This window comes from Crocodylus porosus, unplaced genomic scaffold (assembly GCF_001723895.1).
Source record: "Crocodylus porosus isolate Cpor-Errol unplaced genomic scaffold, CroPor_comp1, whole genome shotgun sequence".
In the NCBI taxonomy this organism is placed as follows: Eukaryota; Metazoa; Chordata; order Crocodylia; family Crocodylidae; genus Crocodylus; species Crocodylus porosus.
Window position 1 is genome coordinate 47,481,498 of NW_017728906.1, and position 20,071 is coordinate 47,501,568.

The 20,071-nt window shown below is 38.5% G+C and overlaps 1 protein-coding gene across 1 annotated transcript in view; it reads right to left on the minus strand.

The window, feature by feature from the left end:
* Window positions 1-14,209: 14,209 nt before the first annotated feature.
* The window catches only part of USP9X (ubiquitin specific peptidase 9, X-linked), a 162,769-nt gene continuing 156,907 nt past the window's right edge, over window positions 14,210-20,071 (minus strand). Inside the window, exons 42-45 of the mRNA XM_019529090.1 lie at window positions 19,567-19,723; window positions 18,954-19,166; window positions 18,307-18,402; window positions 14,210-15,792 (exon numbers count right to left, since the gene is read on the minus strand). Coding sequence (XP_019384635.1) covers window positions 15,658-15,792; window positions 18,307-18,402; window positions 18,954-19,166; window positions 19,567-19,723 — 601 coding nt within the window. The 3' untranslated portion in view covers window positions 14,210-15,657. The remainder of the gene's footprint in view (window positions 15,793-18,306; window positions 18,403-18,953; window positions 19,167-19,566; window positions 19,724-20,071) is intronic.

Below are 20,071 nucleotides of genomic sequence, written 5' to 3' on the forward strand. Positions count from 1 at the left end.
ATGCTTTGTGTAGTTTGTGAACCTATAATCCCAAATTCTACTAGACCCACTTGTGGTAGTGCTTTCTGGGGGAAATTTGATTTTCATTGAAAGGAGGCAAAAATGGGCCTTTAGTCTCTATTGTGAAAGTGAAGTCTTTAAGCAGTATGTTTTAGTCAGCATTAGACCAAGTAAGTGAGGCTGTTATCTAGTGTGTGAATTAAATGGGAGGTAAAGAATCAAGCCATTGGAAGTGAAGCCTCTACTGAGAAGCTTTGCTTAAAATTCTTCTTTCAAAGAATGTTAACAGGTCCCTAAAAGCATAGAAAACTCTTTCTCTAATAAGAGAGAGGCTTCCCCATTAGCTGATCAAGCAATATTTGGCTTAATCCTGCTTTGAGCAGGTGGTTGGACTAGATGACCAGAGGTCCCTAACTTTCTATGATTCTAATCAACTATCCATCCTAAAGTACTGTTGAATTAATCTGTCCCTTACACCTTATTGAAGCTTTGAGTGTCAGCAGGAGTAGAATTTACATAGACATGGCACTTTGTATAAATGTCCTAGCTCAGAGAAGTGGCAAGTACTGTAGATTCCACTTTGAGGGGAAGTAACAATTATGTGTAGCTTAAAGGAAGAGTTATTTGTAGGAGTTTTGCATAAGCTGTTCATAGTGCAACTGGTATTCACGTAGGAGTCTCTGGGTAGGATAGGAACAAGGGAAATATGTCTCTCTTTTGGCTATGTGAAAGCTGGTTGACATCTTATGTAATAGGACATGGCAACAAAGAAAGGTGTGGGGGGGGAAGGGTATTGGTCAGCATGTAGAAGGTAATTAAGGAATTAGTGCAACTACAATCAGGACACTAGAAATAAACATTTTGTACCAGGGTACAAGGCCACTGATTTCTGCAAAGAAAAAATTAGACATTGGTTATTAAATTTCCCTAACACTTTCCTAAAGTAGATTCTTGAAATGCACGTCCCCTTTCAATGGACATTAGCTTTTTCTGTATTTGCTGCCATAGTCAGAAGGATAAGTGCAGACTTGGCAACACAAGTTAAACAACATGCAGATGGTTGTGTATGCAGGTTTATTCTTAAGTCACTGCTAACAATACTGGTTATTTAAAGAGCATACAGTTATGCTGAAGCTAGAGAACCACAGAATGTAAGGGGCATAGTTTGTAAGAACCAAACTTTTCGAATAGTTGCTACATACAGCTTACTCAGCACCACTTACTGAACACATTAGAATTCAAGAAGAGCAGGTAACTGGAAGAGACGGCCACTGTTCTTTAAGACTTAGTCTATGTAAGCTAGTTGGCTCAAACAACCCTCAAAATCCCAGTCACTGGGTACAATGTTAGGACAAACTGCATTCTGTATAGGAGCAGAATAGTATGCACAATATCTTTGAAAGTATCAAAACTATACCTTTAAATGCATCAAAGACCCTAGTTCCCTGTGTGTAGTGACCTGGAGTTTAGAGTACTGTACTGTTTAATTTCAGGTCAACCCCATGGTTTCAGACTTAACCTGAAGACAAATTCCCTTGACTAAAAATCAGCAACACCCAATAAAGACTGCTGTTACCCTTGCAGAAAAATAACCTAGGAAAGGACCCAAAGCATTAAATGCATTGTAAATACTAAAACTACTGAAAAAAGTGACTTGCAGGTTTTTGTACAAGCAGTAAAAATACAAGTACAAAAGTCAAGACAGTAGGGCTCCTGATTACAGGTCAACTGCATATGTAGTGAATGTTTTTAATGGTTCCTTTTGGAGTCAAAAAATGTTCAGACAGTCTGAACAATATAGGATTAAAAAAGTATTCACTTTTAACTCTAATTCTTAAAAGAGGATAGATAGGTTTGCTGGAATTACCTTTTCTTTTTCTATTTGCATTGTGGTTCTGTCATAATGAACAAGTTCCCCAAGCATTCTGATACAATCAATAGTAGTTACCATCAAGTGAGCAGGTATACCACATTTCAGAATAAAAGACTGTCACAAGAATTAGCTTCAGGGAAAAAAGTAATGAAGGAAATTCCTAGCTGTCATTAACAGAACTCCAGCTCACTGACTTGCACATAAGCACCACTGCAAGTACAAACTTGCTAACCCTAAAAGTGTTGTTGTGATCTAGTGCTCCTCTTAACCACTTGAGAGAGGCCCCCAAAAGGGAAAGTGATTAAAAAAAAAAAATAAGATCAGATAATCTGGTAAAAACTAAGTTAAAAAGCAAGCAGGATTGTCTACTAAGTCTCATATGCTTGAATGCTTTTTTTCTTAAAGTTCTTCAAGGTTACTTGGTGCAAAAGAACTTTCAGAGCAATTAACATTAAACATATAATAAAGCTGCATAACTGGCTTCAAATAGCAGCAAACTAAAAAAAGAAAAAAACAACACTATGTTGCTGAAGGCAGCTACAAACACATTTAATATAAATGTACAGGATGCAATGCTACATTTCACTCTAAATTCACACAGCCAGAAAAGGACATTTTTGTCTTGAATCTGTTTACTCCAAACTCAAACACAAACACCTTTTTCATGCATGGCCAAACTAAAAGCTATATTTTAACAATGGTTTTATACTTCCATCCCGTAAATAAACATGTACTACTTTGGTTTGTGCGTAACATCCTTGAGTATGTATGAAGGATAAGTTTTTGAATGCTCAGTTGGAGAGAACTTATCTGTAGATGGAAAAACCCTTAAACATAAAAGACATGTTGGACAGAGACTTCTGGTAGGAATGTCAGCAATTCAAGAGTTACTTCATATCTTCTTGCACTGAAGGGTAGGGCAGATATTCCAGCTGAACTTGGAAAGGGACAAGCTAAGATATATTACTGAAGAATAAGTGTGCTAGAGAAAGGTATTGACTAAAGATTGACCTAAGGATAAAAATAAAGACTGGATGTGTCCATGTACCAATGGATGACAGCTTAAAAAGCAAAATGAGGCGTTACTAAAAAATGGTGCAATGAAAACAAAGTACTGGGACACACTCAGACAAAGCATTCCAAGAGATCAGACTAGAAGTGAAGTAGCCATGCTATCCCTAGAAAACTCCATAGAAACATTACCAGGTCAGACCATGAGTGAAGAAAAAACATTCAGTAGAAATCGGTATAGAAAGAAATTCCAAGTAACAGTTACACAAGTACTTGCAGTTAGGAACACTAGCCTCCAGATCATGAAGTAATACTGAAGTTCTGATCTATGTGCCATTCAAGTTCATAAGGAATCCATCCATTGCTCTCAGTGGACCAGAATACACAAACGAGGGAAAACAATAGAGGGACAACAGCTAGTAAAAATAATACTGATGAGGGGCTTTGACTACCTGCATATAAACTGGCCAAATGGCAGATGGAATGTAATTTAGAGGACCAATATGCAATCTTAATTCCTTCATGGAGAAAAAAAATTGAAACGTGGGAAGCTGTACTCAGCATAGTCTTAAGTAACATGCAAGCTATTAACAATCCAGAACAATGTAATTAAGCCCAACATTCCCAGGGGAGGCCTTGCATTAAAAACACAACAGAAAATGTAGAAGGGGGAGTTTAAATAAAAAATAAGGATGCCAAGTCAGGACAACCCTGACAAGAACATTAAAATAACTTTGACTTAGTACAACCTGAATCAGCCTTTTGTCAGTGACAAGAAGCATCTCACTCACCCCTCTACCCCTACCCCCAAGAAAGGAACAGGATGGCAAAGGAAAGAGAGCCAGGTAGAACAGCAAGAGCTAAAGCTTCATTTTAAATGAACCAGGTATCATTTGAAAAGCCCAAATGAAGTTCATAGAAGGATGGTCAACAATGGCAGCTAAAAGTCAGCTGGGAATTAGGAAAGCTAAGGAGGAATTTGAAACATAAATAACCAATGATCTACCCAACAAAATGGCATTCTTTAAGCACCTCAGAAGCAGGGAGTCTTGAGACACAACATGAGAGTAAATGGAGAATGGACCACACACACACGTTAATGGGCTCAGTGCAATGGCAACTTGAGCTAAATTTCATGGCCTGGAGTGTCAGGCTAGTTCATTTTATCGTCTCTTCTAGCCTGAAGCTCTACAAGTCTACTAAAAGTTGAGGAAAAAGGTCATTGTAGAAAAGCAGTGAACTACTCTTTACCACCTCAGATCTTGGGCAGATGCTTAGCTCAGCCTCACTACTTGCTGGTAACAAAAGTGAAAGTCAGACTGGCAAACAAATGGTTAATTTCAGCTAGGCAGTAGGACCTGCTGGTATGCATCCTAGAGGTCTGAAGGAAACTAAATACCAATTGGTTGAGATGCTAATTGTGTGCAAACTTTCAGGCAAATTACTTGCTGTAACAGTCAACAAAAAGGGGACAAAAAGACTGTCTATAGAACAGATACTGGGAGCTGATCCTGGGAATGACAAAAACAACAAAGTTTGACTGTAATACCGGGTAAATTATATATATGAAAAAGACCAACATCATATGTCCATGGGGGGAGAAGAGGTAGGTAGAGCAGGACAACACACATCCAGGACAAACCAGTACATCTTCCAGAGGTAGAATTTTCCATTACAGTGTACGAGAGCACTTCAAAGACAGCAAAAATAAAATAAAATAAAACAAAACAACCCCCCCAACAAAAAACACAGTATAGAATTGACTGGATGCTTGTGTGCACACATCTGAGGCACCCCCTTGCCTTCTTTTCAAGATAGAAGCCAACCACTAAGAGGGAAGTAGGTAAGGAGGTATTCCCTTTATTTTGTGCTTGCCACTACAATGTTTCATACCTCTCCTGCTAAAGCATGCAATACTAGCCACCACCACAGGTGGGATACTGGATTAGATAGGCCACTGGGTCTGTTGGTGTATGACAATCCCTACGTTCCCAAAGAGAATCAACCTCCACACAAAATGACTACGTTTGTGATCTTGCCTTTTTGTTATTATTGTACCATTTTTCACAGCATGAGTGCCTGTGCCAGGCGCACTGTTTGCCAGGCCACTGGTTTTTCAAAGAAGATTTAAACAATTGAATGTCACGTGCCTTTTGATAAATCAAGAATAACTCAAAACACCAAGTAACACCCAGGCCTCCTCCCAGCTCTGCTTTGGCAGGTCCCAGCTGGCTGGGAGGAAGGGGTTGTGCAGCTTGCAGAACACTAAGGAAGCTGCTGACCTAATGGTGAAATGGTTCATCTTCTTCTAACTTGTCTTTACTACAGAAGCTTTATTAAAGCTTAAACCAAGAACTGAACAAAATTAATATTATTTAGCAGAGAAAATATATACCATCAGGGTTGCCTTGTGACTGTCCTAACCTACCCAAATGCAAGCCTGCATTCTCATGCTAGTGTCCAGTGAATGCATTTAAAAAATGCAGGGATATCTACTGACCTCTTGTTCTGGTGCTGGCTTTGGAGACAACAGATTACACAGTTTATTTGCTTACATAATTTACAAAGAGCAAAACTTTTTTTTCACATGCGTAACAGGCTCAAAAATAGCTCAAAGCAATCCCAGTATTATTGCAGCACAGAAGACATTAGCCAATATGCTTTTAATCAAAGTTTAAAAGCTACAGCATTGGATATTAAAAGGAAGAGATTTTCAAAGGTTATTTTTTAGTAAACCCATAGCAGAGATTTTGAATGGAATCAATTTAGGTTTCACAAAAAAGGTACTAGGATTTAAGCCTTCCTACAGATAGATTCCATTACTCGATTGTAATGCAAGTCTTGATTTGCCAAGAGGATGGGTGCGGGTGACATACTAAATGACTTCATTTCATAATAAAAGTGGAAATCTGGAAAAAAAACCCTGGCATTTACACCTTCATAAGGGAATGTTGTTAAACCCCACATTCTAAGTAGGGATATTGCACCATCGAGTTTCACATGCTTACTAGCACCCTGACAAATACTAACTGCATATCCAGTTTCTTCTTCCCTGTGGGTACTATACAGTCTTAAAACACCCATATAGCAGATTATTCCAATTTGTACCAAAAATACAGCAGGTGTAAGATCTTACCAATAGATACTTGATGTTTATTATCATCATCCCTTCCTTTAGCTTGGTCTTCCTAGTTCAAGTGGGGTATGTACAAATCAAAAGGCCCTAAGTGATCAGACATTTCATGGACTTTTGAATGCTCTCTGCCTGAGCTACATTCAGGTATGCAGGATAAAAGGACTGTGAGTGAAAAGTGTGGAAGAAGGCATGGGTGTGGGTAGCAGAGGAGAGAATTAGAGATAACCAATACAAGGAACCTGGAGAAAGAAAACAAATCTCCTATGTTAATATCAACATCAAATACTGAGTTTATAATTCTGCATTTATGCAAGGAACAGAAAAACCGGCTCCAACATGAAAAACGCTCTGGGCTATGTATCCAGATAGTGCCAAGATGTGAAAATGTAAAGGTTGCAAGGAGTTCATCTAAATTATGATGTTTTCTCCTTTCTATATGTAAAAGGAAGTTAACTTAAAAATTGAAATGCCTGGGCATTACTGCTTACTCATGAGGAAACTGACTGCTGGCTAATGGGACACGTTTGTGGAATGCAGGTAAATGCTGTATTGCCTTGATCTAAAACTTCTGCATTTCCCTTTACCATGCAAAACTGAGCAGTAGTTGCAAATGTACATAGATGTATTTAATTATTTTTGTGTATTTTTTCCTAGTGGAATAATAATGTAATATGCACCACAATATCATGGAACCAGCAACTTAGTAAAAATCTAGATACACCACCTTCTCATTTCTCCAAGTTCATGTTATTCTGAGGGGTGCTGGTTTCCTTTATGTGCACTGAATTTTACAGATCTGAATTATTTGTTGCTTTGCACAATCCTGTACACCTATTCAAAGCGAGTGTAACAATGTGTAAGGATTCTCTACTCAAGGGAAGCAGTGTTTTACAGCACTTCCCATGTACAGCTGAGGCTCTGGTGGCACAACACAGCTGGGTATTTGGGTCACGATGGGAATCCACTAGAAAGGTAGACATAACTAGCGCCTCTTCAGCCCCACTTGTTGGACCCTGGTTCTGCAGGAAACTGGGCGTGGCCAGAACATCCCTGCAGTCTGTATTTTTCTAGCCACTGGATAGGCCTTTTGGGACCAAGTATTAATTAAACCCTATTTTGATCCCAGATGGCCCCAGGACCCAAACAACATACAAGTACCTTAAAGTCACCTCTCCCACATGTTCTGCACTAAAGTGTCACTGAACCAGAGACTGAGTCTAGCCCCAAATCACTACCACAGGTGCAAAGCAGTGGTGAATCCAGCTTTCTTGCTCTCTTCAGAATACCTCAAACTTTACCTTCCTGTATCCACAATGTTTATAATTACTGGAACTATATAAAAATGATTTTGGAGTTGTATGTGCTCAACAGAATTCTTCAACCAGGCAGTTAAATCCATGTTTTTGTTTGTGGTTTGATAACAACACTCTCAATCAGACTCCTGAGTAATTGAAAACAAATCCAGGTTGGACTGTTCTCAAATCCATGAAAAAAGTGATATCCTTAAATTCTTCTCTGGACAATCTCTACCCTGACAGCAATCTTTTGGTTCAAGCTAGAGAAGGGTTCAAGATACCCGTTATAAATTTCTTGCCTGTTTGAGGTGGAGTGGTTATATTTCTCATTCACCATCTATGTATTGCATGCATCATTTCTTGAAGAAAGATTCTCAGACTAATTGTGATGGTCTCCCCTTTTTCCAACTACTCAGTCGCATCAAGACAGTAAGAAATACAATAATAATTTCCTAACTTTTCCGCATAAGCAATAACATACTTGCCACAGGGATGTGTGTACTTTCAAATGTGAAAGGATGAATGTGGAGAGGTTTCTATGTGATAATCCATTAAGTGGCGTTTCTACTAATAATAGCATTTGAGAACTCTCTCACCTCCCTGGTTTAGGTGACTTACAGATTTCATTTGACTCAGGTATCAAATGATTTCAGACATTTGGTTCACTGTGGGGTAGGGAAGATACGACTACCATGGTCTAACTACACCATGGTAAGTCTTTGACTAGAGAATTCTGCAGACATTTCAGGCTGTGGTATTTTCACTAGAAATTTCAGTATGAAAGAGGAAGCAAAGGCACAAGGTTAAAGCCTTTGACTTAATCACTGCCTAGCCCCAGAATCTTACTTGCCCTAACAGGAGGATGGCTGCAATCTTCATGAAGATCTTGGGAGAAGAGGTCTATAAAAACCCATTGTGTTCCTCCCCCCCTGCCCCATACTGTGTAGGAGGGGCTGAGGAGGAACAGGATTTTGGTTTAAATGCAAAACTTGGGGTTGTGAGGACAGAGTTAGCACAAAAGCTTGGGGTCAGGCACCGTAGCTAAATGAAAAGGGTAAAATAAGTCTCTTGGGAATTGGAAAGTGGGAATGGCCCAGAAAACAGTGCCACTGCCTTCTCTCTCTTTTTATATACCCTTTCATCCCTGCTGCCTCTTTCCCATCCCAACAAAAGTTACACAATATGCTTCACAAAGGAGGTTCCACTCCTATATGTAAAAAAACAACAAAAAAAACAACAAAAAAAACTTTGCAGCTAGCCCTTTTGCTCATTAGCTTTGACATTTGCTTCTAAAGGTTTTTAAGTGGTCTCCAAGTTAAGGGTCTGCTTTAAGGTCTCAAAGTGGAGACCTTCAGTTAGATGTGCCACCCTGACTGGCTCACCAAAGAGAAAGGAGTCCCTTGAGAATATAAGAATGGAGACTTGGAACCACTGAGGCAGTAGAATTTCAATATATAGTAAGCGCAGTCTGAAAAATTAGATTCCTATAAGCAATTTCTGAGGAACGTCAAAATCTTCTCTAAGACTGAAGAAGAGCCTGTAAAGCCTACCAGTGAAGTGGCAGTCACTACATTCTGAAAAGACAACTACTAAGAGAGAACAGAGAGAAGAAGTGGACAAAACACACTACACTGAAATGGGTATTGACAAATAGAAGGTGAAGGACTAACTGGATTTTTTAAAAATTAAGACCTTTCAAATATTCTCAGATATGAAAGGATTTAAAAAAAAAAAAAATGAATGTGCTATGGCTGCTTGCAAATGTGAAACAAACAAACAAAAAACTCCACACCTTACCAAAAGCAGCTGTGTATTACTTCAACCCAGCTCTCCGGCATCAGTGTAGAGTGGGTGCTTCAGCAGGGCTTTCTGATTTAATCAGCTGTTAGACAAAAGCAGCGAAAAAGCTCCACTAAAGCACTCAATCTATACAGACACCGCAGAGCCAGGCTCAACTACAACACTGCCTCTTTTGGACATGTGCTGGGCTCAGAACAGGAGCACATCAAGTTAAAAGTAAAGCATGCTTGGGGAGGGGGGGTTTCCCATGTCTGCAAGCAGCCTACATGTCTTGAAAACTACTGGTGGAAAAGGTCACAAGAAATGATGGGGTACAGGATTTTAAGCAATGCTAACATATTGATGATTTTCAAAATAAAGAGGGAAATCTGGGAAACAGTAAAATAAAAGAGACTGAGAAGTTTGACGGACAGCAACTTAATGCAACTTCCAGGCATCAGAAAGCTGTCTACCATTTTGGGCTGTTAAAACAAGAGCATCACTTCACTGAAAAAGGAAACAACTCTTCTACATGACTCAGGTCCAAATGCATCTGGAAGTGTTTATTTGGTACAGGTTCTTTATTAACAAAGCACTGGTTACCAACCTTAGGCTGTGGGCCAGACTGACGCAGTTCAGGTCAGAGATGGGCAGGCACTAAGATCTACTTTTTCTCCCATGGTGGCATGGGGAAAGCACCTACAGCCAGCACTTGTACCCACAGAAGTACGGGAAAGTGACTGCTGCCAAAGCCCCACATCTGGGGGCTGAACCAAATGGCTGCATCTGGCCCAGAAGCTATCAACTCCTGACAATAAAGCACCACAAGCACCAACAGCAACAAAAATGGAAGCAGCTGATGGAACCAATTTATGAGAAAAGAATACAAGCATTAAATGTTTACACTTGGCTAAGTGATGACTATAAGGGTTCAGTGCACAAGTAATCTGAAGGCGTAAATATGAAGACAAACATTATTTAGGACAGTATAACAGACGTTATCAGGAGTAACAGGACTATATCAAGAAAACCCTAAAAGCATAAAAATATATTTTCCAAGGGAAGTGAAGGAAGCTCCATTGTTTGGAATTTGTATAATGACTGGACACTACATCGAGTACTCATCAGGACCAAATTAAAACAATGCAATGGCAGGGAGAGGGACTGGCTGAGCTAGTTTTTCTTCAATTACTTTTGTTGTTTAAATTTTAAAGACTTGCTTACTTGGCCCTATTTCCACTATTATTATTCAAGGTTAGTTTAGACGAACTAGATAGGAGTTTGCACAATATTTTTGAGAGATTTTGCTCAAAAATGACACCACACTATTGTCATTTTATAGCAGTGCTGATAAAAGTAGTCTGGATTTAGCTTTTGTAAAGCTCTGTAACATAAGTTGGCCCAAGAGGTTAACTATGTTCCTATCAGGTGGCTGCCAGTTGCTGAACTGAGTTCTAAAGCTAAAAATAATAATTTGGATACTTAATATCTAGCAGAAAATTAGCCCTTACACAGGAAGGAGTGCTTTTTTCCTCAAGCATCAAGTCAGTTCTTTTGTCCTGCATTCTGAGCCATCTGAACAGATCCCTGAAAAGCACCACAGACTTCACCAGGACTTGGGCACATCCATTAAGGACCAAGGGACTCCAACTGATCCACTCAGATCAGAGAACAGGACTGTGACCTTGGATTTTAAGAGGTCCTTGCAACAGGGGCAAGGTCACCTTCAGGATCTTTACACTTATTTTTGCTATCTATGTCAGCACAATTCTATGAATAGCCTCTTTATTGCTGCAGCAGAGTCAGTACTGATACTGAACTCTCTCTCTTGTAGGGAAGACAAGAATGATGGCTATTTGGCATTTTAGATCTGTTAGTCCAAGGGACAGCTCTACAAATTAAACACACAATGGATGTTTAGAGTATCTTAAAAACAGCTGGATTGTGCTAAAAGTGACAGTACTTAATTAAGAATGGATTAAAGCCCTTTTATACAGATTTTTTTCTATAGTCCTTATTAAAAGGGAGAGCCCTCAGTTTAGAAAAAACACGTGGATATAAGAATTCCCAGATAATAGTAAGTGGACAGTGCCACAGATGCCCTGAGTGGGTTAGGGCATTTATGTGCCCCCATGTCTGCAACTGCTGCCACAGAATGGTCCTATTTCAGCTGTACATGGACACTGAAAAGTAGCCACTACCCAGAAGTCAGACATGGAGATCTTTAGGAAGCCACATCTGTACTTCTCTTCAGCATTAAGATTACTTGCGAGAAGAGCAAAGAAAGGCTGGAAGGAAGGACAAAGCTGGGATTTCTGTCTTTGAGCCCAGAGGTTACAAAACCATTTACTTTCAACGTTTTTTTCTATGTTGGCCTCAGTGTAGCATATCTTATTTCCAAGGTGGTAACCTCTCCAAAGATCCCTGCATCTTGCTCTGGACAGCAGAATGGTTTATTCTTCACACTTGTGGCCTTAGGCTGCGGGAACAGTAAAAGTCATCATGCATCCCTGTTACCTGATACTGGGGCAGGGCCAGTCATGACATGGCACCCTTAGGCTGATTCAAGAGATGGGAAGTCAAAGGTAAGAAGAGCTTGATCTCTGGCAAAATAATTTATCTACTTCAGCCCACAGCATCCATGGAAATCTGCTTTCAAGATGACGTTTACTGAAATACGGCCTAATTCGGTTTTACTGCAAGTGAAAAAAATATTTAGTTACCTAACAAGTTACTCCAGGAATTTCCTAATACCGCACTTCTCCCTTTACTTATTAAAGTTTAACAGAACATTTTTTTAACTTGTTTTTAACATAATGCCAGCATTGCAAACTTTAATGCAGCACTCAGGTACTAAAATTAATGTTAGCAGGAGTTACAAAGACAAGGAAAACACACTATATAACATGTTGAATAATTTTGCTTGGATATATAGTTACCAGCATGTTTTACTGCTGGCAAAGGATTCTGAGAGGTAGAAAAAAAGTATTCACAATATAAAAACCAAAAAAAAAAAAGAAAGGAAGAAATTGGCATGGTGGCTCAAATTCAGCCCATTTAGCTTTGGCAGGATAACCAACCTGGTTTTCTGCAGGACTATAGGAATTTGTCAGAGGGTTCTGCAATAGTAACTGCTTTTCCATAGCACATGCAATGAAGCACACACAGTAGGCACAACAGGGTGACTGAGAAGGCAAATAATAGTAACCTTAACTCAATGTCTTTAGTCTGGCTCTTAAAAAATTCACTCTAAAAACTACCTATACACCTCCAGAGGGAATAGCATGTGTATCTCAATCTCAGCAATATGTTATTATTTTACAAAGGTGTTTTAACTCCTTCCTTCTGAGCTGCCAGTCCTATGAACTCAGTCAGAAGTCTCCAGTCCAACTGGGTGTTTTCCTCCTTTTGCATCATCACAAGTACTACAAATTCACATGTAAAAAGTATGCCCTCACAAAACTTTATACAAACTTAATTTCACCCTTGGGTTTACACAGAAGCAGCTCATTAGCTCTGTAATTAGAACTTAGTACTTTTATTGATGCATAAGTAGGACTAGAATTCCTGTCTCTCACAACTGTGCTGATTCTGCAGCACTAACAAGAAACAAGTATCCAAAACTTACTTTAGCCACTAAAGGCAACAACCATGAATCCAAATACATAGAGGGACAACTTATTTTGGGTAAGGTACAGCTATTTATACGTGTACTTTTCAAGAGTAAAACCACATACCATTACCTATAAATGTTCAATTTGTATGCATTTAATGTCAAATTGTCAGGAAAAGGAGAAACTGCTTTATTATTTATTGGATAATTTTATGGAAGACCAGAGATTTTCTAGGAACTTTTCTAAAAAGAAAATACAAATAAAAATTAAAGGGGGGGGGGAAATTAAATCTTTAGGCACTTTGAGGACTTGTATTTTAGTGTGCCATCAAGACTGAGGTACTGTATATAGCTAGAAAATGATCACTGCAATAATGCTGTGACAGTAACAGGCATATTAAACTTTTTTCTAGCACAATGTTTATTAAACAGTTTTGAAACCGTTTTGCCCAGAGTGAAGCAAGTATTCTCTGTCCCACTACACCTTTTTTGCGTAGCTATCTCTGTTGAAAAGCTGTAACATCAGCCAGACTTCTTTAAAGCAACAGAGACGCACAATATTCTTACAGCTTGTCCCCTGAAAATTCATTGCCAAAGTCATAAATCCCTATTTCAGGGAAGGAGGAAAAAATAAAACAAACAAACAAACAAACAAAAAAATCACATCCTTAAAATTTCACAGGTTTTACATGTCTCTACAATCATTGCACTGTTAAAAAAACAAAACAAAAAAACAAAACAAAACAAAAAAAACAAAACAAAAAAGTCGAACACATTTGGCAAGGCTGAACTAGCACATTACATATTTTTTCCTGAATAGTAAAAAATACATAATCACCTTTGAGATGGAGCATTTAACAATAATTACTGGTCCAAATAAATATGAACTACTTCAATTCTAATACGCAGGCTAATGCTTTGCGTTAAAACTTCCAATATTCATTCCCAAACAGGCATGGGAAAACTTCAACCAAATTTAGCAAGTCCAGGTAAGATAGTATTACTAAAAAAACCATGAGTCTGAATTAAACTGTTGAGCACTAGAGAAAACATGGAAGCATAAAAGTGATGATCACTGCTACATAAAATATTCAAAAATCTTATCTACACCCCTTCCTTATTACACTAAATGCATAAAAATGCACTGGTGATTAATTTTTCCTTTGTTCATTTTAAAACTACAGACCTTTAGTTTGATAAGCAGCTTTGTTTCTATCAACTTAGTTGTAAAAAAACACCATCAAAGCTTGTGCTCATTAAATATATATATGTATATATAAAAACATACAAAAAGTACAAGATAAATCACATTAAGAAACTTTTACAGTGTAATTGTCCTAATTTTTTATTCTTAAGTCAGGGGCCAATTTTTTTTGTGCACAGAATTCTCAATGTGACTGAAGTTCCAGAATTCAGCATGGTGCCATTGCACAGAATTCAACGTTCTGCGCAGTCCATTTAAAAAAAGCAAAATAAAAAAAAACACACCACAGGACAAAACATTCTTCTTAAATCAAATTCTATTTGTGAATTCAGCAAAATAATTTCTATAAAATAAAACAGCAAAATATTTAAATAGTATAGGGTGGGCTGTATCTGTCTTGCAGGGGTATTTGGTTTAGACAGGTTCCAAAAAAATTACACACATTCAAGTTACCAATTTTCATTTAAATACAGTATTTACTGATGCGTTTCTTGAAGACTTTAAACAAATGTTATTCTGGAATAGATACCTCAGAATTGTATTTGACTAACCAGTAGTTTCTTTTATAATTAAACCCTGCTTCTAACGTTAAGATTTCTTGTATAATGGATAAAGAGCTAAGACAATTCCTGCTTTCAAGTAGAACTGTGAACGAGCAGAAAACCAGCAAGTTAACTTGGTGCAGTGGCACTCACAAGTACTGTGTGATTTTGTTGACTTCCACTTCACTGGGATGCAGTAGAAGGAAAGTGTTAGAAGTTTATCTAATAAGCTCTACCAAAGAAACAAAACAAGCACACCAAATACAGTCTATATGCTCCAGGCATCCTGGCATAGCAAATTTTTGCATATTTGTTTTAAATCTTTTAAATTCCTATTACTGAAAACTAAGTGTTCTTTATCCCACCCAGAGACAGAACTGTCAAACATCAGATGTGAGGAACATATGTGCAACTGAAAACCTTTTGTTTGTCACGGTTTCCCCCCCTTTTTATAGTCTAGGTGTAAGAAGAGAAAGCTCCGAGCAACACAGTTGTCGCTTTGGGACAACTGTTGTCATGGTTTTTTTTTTCCTTTCCCTCATTGGCTACACTAACCTGGTGTGAAGCCATGCTAAATGTTACAGCATAACTATAGCTTCAAAGTGATTAACCTAATACCAGAATGAAAAAGGCAATGAAAAAAGATCTAGAAACAATGTTACATCACCAATTTTCCACATCAACCAAATAATTAAAAGGTTACCAGCCATTACGTTGCTCATAGTAAAATCGACTCCAGTGGCAAAGAATTAACATGAAACTATTTTTGTGGTTGACATGGACAGGCTTTTTCATAAAGGAGTTGATCCAACTGCCATGAGGCAGGCAACACTGGTTGCAGAGCGCAGCGGATATATCAAGAAATTAATTTTTGTTTTCGTAGATCTGTGAGTCTCATCAAGACAAAAAAAATGTTTCTTGCTTAAGAATTAACAGTCAAACATTAATATACTATATACACCTTTGCCATTTACACATTAGCATCAGGCCATTTATTACAAAACACTATACACTTTCCACTGCAGGCGGGTTATATATTGACAGCAATTTTCTGCAGATAAGACAGTGAATAGACTCTCCACTCCATGTTGATTAGGAATAGTTTTTCTAGTTTTAAATATTAGCCAGACACAGAGAAAAGTTGGACTGTAAGGCCTGGGTGCACAGTCTTGATGGAGCAAGTTAATCGATTATGTGCATTTCACTAATCTTTTGTCTGAGGCGGGGGAACTTCTTCACTGCCTTCATAATTATCTTGTGCTCGTTGGCCAGTTCGCTGAGGGTTGTTCATATGATGTGCTGCAGGGCCTGTATATGGCTGTCCATGCACATGGTTATTCTGTTAAAACATACAAACAAAATATTTTAAAGAGCTATTACTCTTGATTTTTTTTCCTAAGCAATTATTTCAGTTTTTTTCTCCTTTATGCATGGTTCTTTGGAAAAACCCAAAAGTCAAATGAACTAAGAAAATTTTTAAAATCAGGCTGTTGTTTCCTTTAATTCTTTTTTTAAGTTTCTCCTGCACTTACCTTTTGAATGCATTTATGTTGAAGGTAAAATACACATGAATACAAATTGTAAAGGTAAATAAACAGTAAATTCCAGATTTAAGTAACAGAATTACATGCAAAGCAGAAACGGCAAGGAAGAGAAAAGGGAAATGACAAGGAAGGTTGCCCATGTAATATATGTAGATTTTAGATTAAAGCATACCTATATTTCTACCACAAGATAAAATGGAATTGGAGAAATATTTCGTAAAATACTCAAAAAAAAAACAAAAAAAACCCTTACCATCTTTCTTCAACACAGAATTTTGAGAGTGCAAAACAAAATCTGAACAAAATTTAAACCAGTCATTTTCTCCAGTTGTTCTGCATCAAAATCATTGACTCCAAGATGAACATGGGTCGGCAGTGTGGGGAGGCAGTCAGGAAGGCCAACCGTACCTTGTCATGCATCCACAGATGCATCTCAAGCAGGTCCAAGGAGGTGATCCTCCCCCTCTATGCGGCACTGGTCAGGCCGCAACTGGAGTACTGCGTCCAGTTCTGGGAACCACACTTCAAGAGGAATATGGACAGCATCGAGAGGGTCCAGAGGAGGGCCACTCGCATGATCAGGGGACAGCAGGGCAGGCCCTATGAGGACAGGCTACGGGACCTGAACCTGTTCAGCCTCCAAAAGAGAAGGCTGAGGGGGGATCTAGTGGCCTGTTATAAACTAGTCAGGGGGGATCAGCAGGCATTGGGGGAGTCACTGTTCCCCCGAGCACCACCAGGAGTGACCAGGAATAACAGTCACAAGCTGGCAGAGGGTAGGTTTAGGTTAGATATCAGGAGGCACTATTTCACAGTCAGGGCGGCTAGGGCCTGGAACCAACTTCCAAGGGATGTGGTGCAGGCTCCTACCCTGTGGGTTTTTAAGAGGAGGTTAGATGAACACCTTGCTGGGGTCGTTTGACCCCAGTACTCTTTCCTGCTATGGCAGGGGGTCGGACTAGATGATCTGTTCAGGTCCCTTCCAACCCTAGAAACTATGAAACTATGAAAATTATTTTTTTTCTGGATTAAAAATAATGTGTATAACTAATGGATGTAAAACATGGTCTATGATACTCCATGGTGCTGCAAGATTGGATCAGTTACCAACTTACTGCTGCATACTAACAAGATAAGGGTCATGTGAGTTAGAGGGTGAGAAATGCCATCTGTTGTGAGAAAGTGAACACGCATGAAGCAGGTAATGGATTAAAATAGGTGAGGTTGTGGTAAGATGCATCTGAACTCCCAAGGGGACGGGGAAAGTCTGTATCACTTACCAACTGCTCTGCTGAGAACATCAGCAAGGAAAGCAAAATGAAGAGGAAATGGGTTCGGGCAGGAGAGGAAAATTAGCAGATTCAGAATATATAGAATGAATTGGAGAAATATAGGGAGACAGACTGCAATTAAGCCACGGAGCTCCTAATTTAGCTGTTGCCAGCTTAGTAAGCGTGGCTATGATTTTTTTTTCATATTAAGCTTTCCATTTAAAGATGCTAACAAGATGTCATGTAACTGTAAAAAAGATTTAAATGTTATAGGTAATTTTGACTTTGACATTAGGGTTATCTGATAAACCCCATGCAGGTAGGAGCTGCAGCCCTGCCACAGCCTTTCCAGGTCTGACTCTACATACTCCTCCTGCAAGCAGTGGTGTGGCACCACTGTTTCTGGGAGGTGCAAGGGAGGTTGGACAGGGAAGGGCCATGGCAAAAGAAAGTGCTCCTGCCTGCTTTATATTAATCAGACTATCAATAATGCAGATTGCTATAGCTCTTCTTGATCTAGTTCTGCAGGAGGCACATGAGGCAGTTTCACCTAGTGGTGGTGGCAATAGCATCAGTTTAGAACCACTGAGATAAGATGATGCAGCACAACAGTGGTTCTCAAATCGGAGGCCTGCTAAATTTTTTTTAAAAGTCATGGAGGGATGCTATGACTCCAAATAGGCTGAGAAACAGTGAATTAATTTCAGGGTCCAAGTCTACTGTAGAAGCCAGTAGTGTAATTAACAAAGAAAGAACTACTCAGTGTAGACAAGCATGGCAAAATTAAATTTATCGGTATTTTCAGTATGGATTAGCTACTCAAACAAACATTTACTATGAATGAGATCTCTGTTAGGATAACAGTTGGATTTCAGCATAAAATTCTGATGATGAAAACTGTTTGTAGTGAATACAAGAGATCTGCATTATCATGGGATTCGCCTTAAATATGAGTTTGCATGAAAACTGAAACAAAACAAGCATACAAACATTTGATTCCCTCTTCCACCCCCCAAAAAGTGAAACTGCAGTGTTTACCTGTTGATATTGGGAACCAGGGGAGTGGGGATACAATGGGGCATCTTCTGGTGGAGAGGACTCGTGTTCATCTGGAGCATCTGGGTCATCTGGTTCCTAAAATTAAATAAATTCAATTTATTGAGATATAGGACATAATGACTCAATTCAAATCCATTCATCTTTAAAGTTCTAATCTAACTCTTCCTGGAGATGGATTCTCTAATGTTGCTTTTGAGAAATTGTAGAGTAATGTGTAGTTTCCTTGATCTTATTCAAATAACTCTTAATATCAATATATATGTTCAGCAAAATTGCCTGGTCACCTCCAGGAATTTAATTTTACCATTTTAGGACAGTAAATGATCTCTCCCAAGATGGTCCATACAAATGGCAATTAAAGTGAGAAAAAGATTAATCAGGACACCATAAATACAACACATCTGGCTGTGATGAAAATAACTAAATTTTAGACCATTCCATCTTAACAAATAAAGCAGTACTTGTAAATTTCTTAATTCTAGAATCAACAAAAAGGAGGAACAATCTGTTACCCAGAAAATTATTGCAATACTGGACAGGTTCTACACTACTGAAGGATTTTAAAATTTAAAACGATAGTTCTAATTAAGTTATCTTTCTACTTATGGGGATATATAATTCTTTACCTCCTCTGGGCAGAGTTCACAAGCCTTTGCAAGGGTTATTCTAGCACTGTGTGATCTCTCCAAGAAGTAACCATTTGATGTTTCATTGCTCTGAACTGGTGGAGACCAATTATTATACGTGTACTGGGGATTGCCAGTGTATGGTCTGCGCTCAAGCTCATCTCCAAGCCATTCTACTGCCCAGGTCCATTTTCTCTTCAAATCTCCATTGCTCTGCAAACAGATAATTAAGAGTTCATAATTTTGTTGTTCTTCAAATGCCAATGCTTTTCTGCTTCCACAAAAGCCATTTACTGGAAAGCAGATTACCATCTTCATGGTACCCCACTGTGAACATTTTCTTTTTATCTGGTACATGAATATTTTTCTTCTAAAAGATACCTTGATAGGCAACATTAACGGGTTTGGAGCACTTGTTAAACATTAATGCAAACTGAATCTTCCTCTCAAGTTTAAATGCATCCCCTTTTCTACTTCCTTGGCTTGACCTTCTGACACTGAAAGAGCCAAATGAGTATTCAAGAAAGGACGATAAGTATTCTGTATTAGAATGCTTAAGTTTTTCTATACAGAATTTTAAATATAATACATGAGTCAGAATGAAGAGTATCACCTGCAGTATTTGGTAGGCTACAGGACAGTTGCTGAAAAGGGCTACCATGCACTTTATGCACTGGTAGGCTCTTTTCTGATAATGGTTCTTTGAACGCTGAATGGTGTCAAATAGCCCATCCCTGTCGTCTGGGATTCCTTTAAGTGCATTGTGAATCCTGCAAAAATAAATAAATAAATAAAATCCAAGAGTCAGAATGTTAATCCTCAAATATAAATAGTGTTTAAGACATCACCAGAACACATTTCAATTACAGCGTAATTATAAAGGATAATATTAATATTGTGAGTAGAAAAATTTTGTGGTAGACATTTCTCAACAAGTATAACTTCACAGTATGTGTGCAGAACAACTTCATTGTTGGGTATTTTGAAACTAAAAGGGCTAAGCGATACATAATCCAGTCACAGTTTAACCTCTTGAGTATGAGAGGGAGGGTCAAATGGCATACATACAATACAGTTCTAACCATAAATAGATAAATATGATTGATTAATTAGCTGTT